The 8180-nt window shown below is 39.2% G+C and overlaps 1 protein-coding gene across 2 annotated transcripts in view; it reads right to left on the bottom strand.

Moving 5' to 3' along the window:
- Positions 1-205: 205 nt before the first annotated feature.
- Positions 206-8180, bottom strand: part of AFG3L2 (AFG3 like matrix AAA peptidase subunit 2) — a 41305-nt gene continuing 33330 nt past the window's right edge. For both annotated transcript variants that reach the window (XM_008164395.4, XM_005282676.4), the window contains exons 15-17: positions 4506-4706; positions 2874-3068; positions 206-1293 (exon numbers count right to left, since the gene is read on the bottom strand). In XM_008164395.4, coding sequence (XP_008162617.1) covers positions 1051-1293; positions 2874-3068; positions 4506-4706 — 639 coding nt within the window. In that variant the 3' untranslated portion in view covers positions 206-1050. The remainder of the gene's footprint in view (positions 1294-2873; positions 3069-4505; positions 4707-8180) is intronic.

The following is an 8180-nucleotide window of genomic DNA, read 5'->3' as shown; positions in this document are numbered from 1 at the left end:
AGCCCTCTACAGACTTTCAAGTGCTTGTACAAAGACAAATACAAGGTTACTAGACTTTTTACATTTATGAGGAATAATCCTGGTGTACTAACTCAGGAAAAGCTTACATTCATGTCAGTAGGAATTTTGCTCAAATAAAGACCTTTGAGTTGGGTCAAAATTTTCTCATAAGAAATCAACCTAAAATAAATGGCAAGACAGTGTATTCAGAAAAGTACAACGTTCTGATTTTAATGACTTTCAAAGAAATCTTATTTACACAGTGAACACAGCGCATTCACATATTCAATATCTTACAGCTCCCTGTAAAAAAACAAACCAAAAACCCACATTTTATTAAAACTGCAGAAGTTGAATTTAGTTTTACAGTTTAAGACACTGAACCATGACTATAACTGTAAAGCATTCAATGGGTCTCCAATTTCATGGTAAATTTACATGGTAGTTCCCTGTGAACAAATTGGTTTTGGAGGTGAGGGGGAAAGAAAAAAGGAGTAAGATTAAATAGCAGGAGGGTGAAAAAAGCTGATGCTTTGCAGAAACATCAAGTGTTTTCGTAAGCTGACTAGACCCTTGGCTAAGCATTTAATAATACGTTTTCCCACATATAGATATTAAAAATGATTCACATTGGGTAGAGGTCACATATACAGACTATCTAGATCAATACTAATGGAACCTTAATTTGCATCAGCTTAAATAAATTTAGAAATGGATCTGACACACAGAGTTTGGACTTGGATCCAAACTATTCCAAAATTTTAGAGGAGTTCAGTTCTCAGGTTCTAACGCAGGCCAATCTCTAATTAACATCTCCCTTAGTTGACAGCTCAGAAGTGATAATCTTTTACCTATGAAGTGAGGACAGCTTAAAAGAGATCTGAGTATTCTTATCCCTCTGTGTCAACCCCTGCTCTTCTGATTACCATCACTAAAGATATGTTTGAATACACAGATGGTTCTTAAGTCAAACTATTGAAGTGTTTTCCGGTCTTTTCAGAATGCAAATCAAAAATATTGTGCAATTTTATATCACAGCATACTTCAAAACTAAAATGGTATCCCTCCTGTTATCTGCCTGGCAGTCTGTTCATCTGTGCTCTCCTCCTTCTCTTTTTCACGATCTTTGTTCCAATCTTTAAGGCCTTCTGGGAGTGAAGTATCCTCATCTAGACTGCCTGTGCCTTCAACAAATTCTTCGTAAGTAGATTTTTCTGCAAATGGTCTTGGGCCAAGTAGTTCAACCATATCACTTTTATCTATTACCTCCTTCTCCAACAGTCGTAAAGCAACCTGAAAATAGCAACAAATTATATTACACAAACAGGTACAGGATGTATTTGCTTTCTCACATGAAAGAGGGAGAGCAAGCACTTAGAGAGGCAGTCTGTGCTTCAAAATTCTATGCTGGTAGATTTTAGGCGGAGAGCTGGGATTCTCAGCAAGGTTCACTTCATGCTGTAAGACCTTCAATGTGCATGAAAGTAGTTGAGAATTTTGCACCTTTAAAACCCTGTGAGTATCAGGTGCAGTGCCTTGAATACCACTGTTGCTCAACGATGGCTGCTTCAGAATAATGCTGCTGCTGCTGCTAGAGAGCTCTGGAGAATGTTACAGGGATTTAATAATGGATAAAAGGCCAGCTTCTTAGTTGCTCCTGTATCTTTGCTCACCAGATCATTAAAAGGCACAATGGGTCTGAGGTTGACTTATGTTCAGAGTATTCGCCAAGCTACAAAACAAAGCTATTACTGGCTAAGTTTCACTCTGCAGAATATAGCATGTACAGTACCAAGAGGAAAGTGGTATAAGACTGTAGGTTGCAAGCTTCTTGGGCAAGTGATGTCTTGTACAGCACTCCATACTTAAATAAAAAGCGTAAGCTATGACAAGGACAACACACATTTCTTTGGAATGTACTTAAAAGAATATTTCATCATAGAAAAATGAAACATTATGAAGTAGGAAGGGAGAGATTGAGAAGAGGGATTAAATATTAACATGGAAAACAAGAAAGCTTACAATGGTTTAATAAACAGGAAATAGAGAAGTGTGATTGACAGACACTTGGCGCCTGTATTCTCATTGTTCATTACACTTAAGATGAAGTTTTGCCAAACTTTATAACTGTCCCTTTTGATGATGAAACACTACTGCACAGTCTGTCTTTCTTGGGGTGGTAGTCAGCTATACCACTCTGACAGAAACCCATACAAGTTGTTGTATTCTTGCAGATAAATCTGTCAGATAATGCACATCCAAGAAAACTGTCTTGTCCTTGAAAGATCAGTCTGCCTGGATCAGAGGTAAAGCTTATGGAGGAGGGGAACCTGAACTGAAGTGGGATCCCCAAGATGCATTATTTCCAATCTGTGAGCCCTGTTACCTAAAATTTAAAAACATTTCAGAGGGAGGAGAAAAAGAGGAAAGAATTTTACACGTTCACCTTCCATAAGATTAAAGTGAAGTTTTACACCATACTCTTCCAGATACCTACTGTCTCCAGAACCTTGATGTTTAATTTTACCCTTTTACTGTTTCTTCCCCGCCCCCCCACCAGCTATAGGGTTTGCAGGAGAGTAATTCTGTCTTTGACTCTGCAAGAAAACTTGCTAACAGAACAACCCTAAGTACAGCTCTGAAGATACTGGAACAATAGTGCACAATATGCTTTTTACACATCTTGTTGCATATTAGCAAGTACTCAACTTATTACAAGGACATTTGAATGCTTTATATTGTTGAAGAATTTATTGGTCCAATACTCAACATATTTATGTGAATATCTATGCATATTTATCTATGTATTCAGCTCATTCTGACCATTTTAACTAGTAAACTTGACACTGGTGATAAATGATTATAAAGCCTACCTTCTCCACATATGCTTTCTTCTCCATCAAGAGAGTTACTGTCCTTTCATAGGCACTGTTAATAAGATTTCGCACTTCTTCATCAATCAGTCTTGCAGTTGCCTCGCTGTAAGGTTTCTCCAATACTATGTCCCCTTGACGCGGGAGATCAAAGGAAATCTGCCCTACCTTTTCATTCATGCCAAACTGAACGATCTGAAAGATGAATAGTGCAATAAGTGGAAGACTTAGATTAGTGTAGTACGGGAAAATAGAGCATCAAGCAAAAGTAACCTATTTATAAATTGAATTAAAATATATAATTTATTAGAATGAGAAAATAGCATTTTTTCTACAAAGAACACATAACACTAGAGTTAATTCCCTCTTTTGTAAATCACTAACAGATTCCTTCAAGTAGGAGATTCATAGTCATCTATCTTTGACATATTTCGAAAAGATCTGTAAACAGCCAAGATGCATTTAAATGCTCACTATGTTTGAATGTTTCTGAGTTACAAAAGTATCATTGTATGTAGTATTGTAGCCATGTTGGTCCCCGGATATTAGAGAGACAAGGTGATATGAATGAGGTGATATCTTTTATTGGACCAACTTCTGATTGTGAGAGAGAACCTTTTAAGCTACACACAGCTATTCTTCAGGTCTATGTAGCTCGAAAGATTGTCTCTCTCACCAACAGAAGTTGGTCCAATAAAAGATATTACCTCACCCGTGTCTCATAAAGTATGGTAATTCTGTTCTTTTCGAAAGTTTTCCACGAAAGTATTTAAAAATTTTAAACAGCACGTAAATGACACGTATTGGGTTGAGTCAGGAGTACAATTGAAATTCAGTTCAAGACACTCAGAAGGTAAAAGTATCACCATCCTGTAAATGTACCCTGGAATAGTAGGAAATATCTTCCTGACCCCATATGCTGATTAACTAATTTCCGCACATACCTCAGTGCACATAACAAAATTTATTCCGTACATGGATGGAAAAAATTAGAGGGAACATTGCTAATGACCTCACTCAGCTGTGTCTTTACATTAATAATACCACAATCACCATTGAGAAGTCTTGTTTATTATATTAAACACTGGAATATTAGCCTTCTTTTCATCCTTAGATTTACAGCATGTGGTGCATTAAACACATGGTTTCCAGCTATTAACTACATACCCATGGATTCAGTCTAGTTGAGCAATCAGGACTCTAATGTATATAACTACGAGAACGTGTCCACAAATCCAAACTTGTAAACTAAAATATTAAAGCCATTTTCTAAGTGCAAAATTTCTTTGCACATTTGAGTGTAGCTATGTCACATACACATTCCTGCAGAGCAATCAGCTTTGACTTGATCTCTAGGCCATTGAATAATGTATATGATGCAATGATCACAGCCCAGCCATGGATTATTGCTATGGGCAAAAACAGAATACAGATGCTTAAGACAAAGTGCCAATATCATGCAACAAATGCATACCACATGACAATATTGCCTTGCACAATAAAATATGGTCTAAATTCTGCAATTCAAAAACCTGGCCAGCAAGCCAAAGTGTGCTCTTCTTCAAAGTTATTTTGTATGAAACAATTTAGTGGGAAACATAGAAAATAAAATTTCCTACTTGAAGTACAAACCTGAGCATATGCACTCTGAGTCACCTTCTTCAAGTCATCTTGGGCTCCTGTTGTAATTTTTCCGAAAAAGATTTGTTCTGACACGCGTCCTCCCAGCGTCATGCACATTCTGTCAAGTAACTGCTCTTTGGTGTAAAGGTATTGTTCCCTGGGTAAATACTGGGCATAACCCAATCCTCTGCCACGTGGGATAATAGATACCTTGGTTTAAGGAAAAAAAAAGACAGTTACTTACCTTTTCCGTAACTGGTGTTCTTTGAGATGTGTTGCTCTTGCCCATTCCATATTAGGTGTGTGTGCTTGCCACATGCACCGGTGCGGGAAGTTTTTCCCTTTGCAGTATCCACAGGGGACCGGCTCTGGCGCCTTCTGGAGTGGCACCCGCATAGCGCCGTATAAGGGGTGCCACCGGCTCTCTCCACCCTCAGTTCCTTCTTGCCGGAAACTCAGAGCGGGGAAGGAGGGCGGGTTGTGGATGGACACAAGCAACACATCTCGACGAACACCAGTTCCGGCACAGTTCCGGCACTGGTGCATGTGGCGAGCACACAAACCTAATATGGAATGGACATGAGCAAGCACTTGAAGAAAACCACAGCCTTCAGATTTAATGGTAAGCTTAGAATTTGTGACAGGATAAGACTTTAGACATACCCCTTTCAAACTATGAAACAGACTTATGATGAGGATGATCCTAACCAGGGATATCAACAGCTAAGGGAAGTATCTGGAAAATACTTATACCTGGGATACAGCTATAACGTGTCCTAATATTTTATTCAGCCAATGAAGATTCAAAGATACTATCACCAAAGCAAATTTACTTGATTTAAGTAAGGAACTTTAAGCCCTTTTAGTATTAAGTGTCCTGTGACAGGGTGTACAGAACTCGACATTCTTTTTCCATTTATTGGCAAGGAGGGTGTCCATGTTTAATAGTTTAACTCAGGGGTCGGCAACATTCGGCATGCGGCTCGCCAGGGTAAGCACCCTGACGGGCCGGGCCAGTTTTATTTACCTGCTGACACAGCAGATTCGGCCGATCGCGGCCCCCCCGGCCGCGGTTCGCCGTCCCGGGCCAATGGGGGCAGCGAGAAGCGGTGCGGGCGAGCGATGTGCTGGCCGCGGCTTCTCGCCGCCCCCATTGGCCCGGGACAGCGAACCGCGGCCAGGGGGGGCCACGATCGGCCGAACCTGCCGCGTCAGCAGGTAAATAAAACTGGCCCGGCCCGCCAGGGTGCTTACCCTGGCGAGCCGCGTGCCGAACGTTGCCGACCCCTAGTCTAAGTTGTAGGAATTTGGGATGCCTGCAGTTGGAGACAAGTGGATAATTTTAAAAACAGAAAATGACTAGTAGCACAACTACTTGATACCCAGATAGTTAAAACTGGAATCAGGAGACTGTACTCAATCAATCATCTGCTTGTCAAGCTTTGTGCATCTGTTTAAACTCAGATAATCAGAACAAACCCTAGATCAAATGTTTTTAAAGCTGGATGTCCCAAGAGGATACCTATTCAGTTGAATTTAACATACACTATCACTTTATGTAAACCAAACTATGGACTGGAGACATTAGAAATCCTAAAAGAAATTTAGAGATCTGATATAGATATAGTTCTTTATTCCCAAACTGTGAAACATCTCTATTTTACCTTTTAAAAATAAATATAAGCTTAAATATTTAACTCCTGAATTATGATCCAAAAAAAGAAAAATATGTTGGGTAGATTATACTGATGAAATGGCATAGTAACAAACAGTAAAAATATCAAAACAGATAGGCACTGCAGAAGTGAGATTTTCATTTTTAGGGTCTCAAAGCAACGTCTCCTGACCTCAGCTCCAAGATCTTTACCCTCTCTAGATCATCTCATGACAGTGACATATACGGTTTTAAAAGGTCAATGCCAAGGGCATTACTGCCTACCACAGGTCACTTTTTCAAATCCTTTTCTCCTGCAAACTAAGACCTTAGTCTGTATACATTAAAACGTTTTTCCCACATGTGCAGCAGCTTCAGCTACCCCTGGACTGTGGCATCAGTAGTATATTCAAAGCAGAGCTCTAGTAGCAGCCATCTTAAAACATAAGACTTATCTAGATTGGCCTATTTTTAATTGTGCAATACTTTTTATGAGAAAAAGATTTAAATTTCCAGTGCTGTTAATCTAGCACCTTTCATAAAATCTAAACAAACTGATACCTGAGATGCAATCCAGTCTGTACACAAAAAGCTGGAAGGTTTTGGATTAAATTAACAAGAAGGTTGGAAGAGGTGAAAGAATGATCAACAGAATGGAGGGAATGGGTGGGCATGATGATGTCATTACTGAGAATGCTAGAAGTAATGAAGATTTAGGATATATTTTTCAGCAAGGATGAACAAATCTGAGAAGGGATCATTACCAATCATAATGTAGAAATGCTTTAGCAATCCTTAAATTGTATTCTGAACTCATGATTTATCTAGCTCAGTGGTTCTCAACCTCTTACATACTGAAACTCATCCACTCAGGTTTCAGAGTAGCAGCCGTGTTAGTCTGTATCCGCAAAAAGAAGAACAGGAGGACTTGTGGCACCTTAGAGACTAACAAATTTATTAGAGCATAAGCTTTCGTGGACTACAGCCCACTTCTTCGGATGCATATAGAATGGAAAATATATTGAGGAGATATATATACGTGTATATATATCTCCTCAATATATTTTCCATTCTATATGCATCCGAAGAAGTGGGCTGTAGTCCACGAAAGCTTATGCTCTAATAAATTTGTTAGTCTCTAAGGTGCCACAAGTCCTCCTGTTCTTCATTCACTCAGGTTGTCAAAGCATAGCTCGGACATCCCCCTCTCATTTAGTAATATGAGTACAGTGTGGTTGCAACGCCATTATACCTGGTCACGACCCCCCCCCCCCCTCAGTTGAGAACTGACAGTCTTCTCCACCCCTCCTCAGTGTTCCTCAAATCTAAAGGAAACCTCTCTAGGCACTGGATTAGAAATTAAATCTGAATTCCACTCTGTCTTTGGCCTCTCTGCTAATACTGCCAACAAAGCTCCCAATTAGTGTGAACTGTTGTGGTGGTTTGTGTCCTTGAAGGACTGCACTGAGACTCATCAGTTCATTTCTCATAAGCTGCTGAATAGTTGTCATATGGTTGCAACTTCTTGTCACTATTGAATCAACCCAGATTTGAATCTGATCTAACCAAGGCAGGCTCTAAATCTCACAAACTATCTAGTTCCTTTTTGTATTCTTTTTAAACAAACCAGGAGGATGGTAGCTGGATTCATAACGGACATTGGGAAATTACAGTGGACAAGACAATTCCTAATACTGTAACATGGTAATATGGCATCAAGCTATTCAACAGAACATGTTTATTTTGAGCCAGATAGGAGTCTCTTTCACCTTCCAAGAAGGCCCTTAATAGCAGACCCCCATAAAAACTGATCAGAAATAGTTAAGAAAAAGCTAGCTGCAAAGGAGAACCAAGAAAGTAGCATCTTAGAACTCACATGGTCTTTCATGAAACTATGTTTTAATACCTGATAGGACAGTAACAAATGTACCACATTTTTGTATTTTCTTCCCAAAACAAGGAATAAGAAAAAGTGAATTAGTAACCTTATACTTCTAATTTAGTGTTCCTTTTTCTAAAAAAGGGAATTT

This window comes from Chrysemys picta, chromosome 2, assembly GCF_011386835.1.
Source record: "Chrysemys picta bellii isolate R12L10 chromosome 2, ASM1138683v2, whole genome shotgun sequence".
Taxonomy (NCBI): domain Eukaryota; kingdom Metazoa; phylum Chordata; order Testudines; family Emydidae; genus Chrysemys; species Chrysemys picta.
The sequence above is the reverse complement of the archived record's forward strand: the minus strand, read 5'-3'. Positions and strand labels throughout refer to the sequence as shown.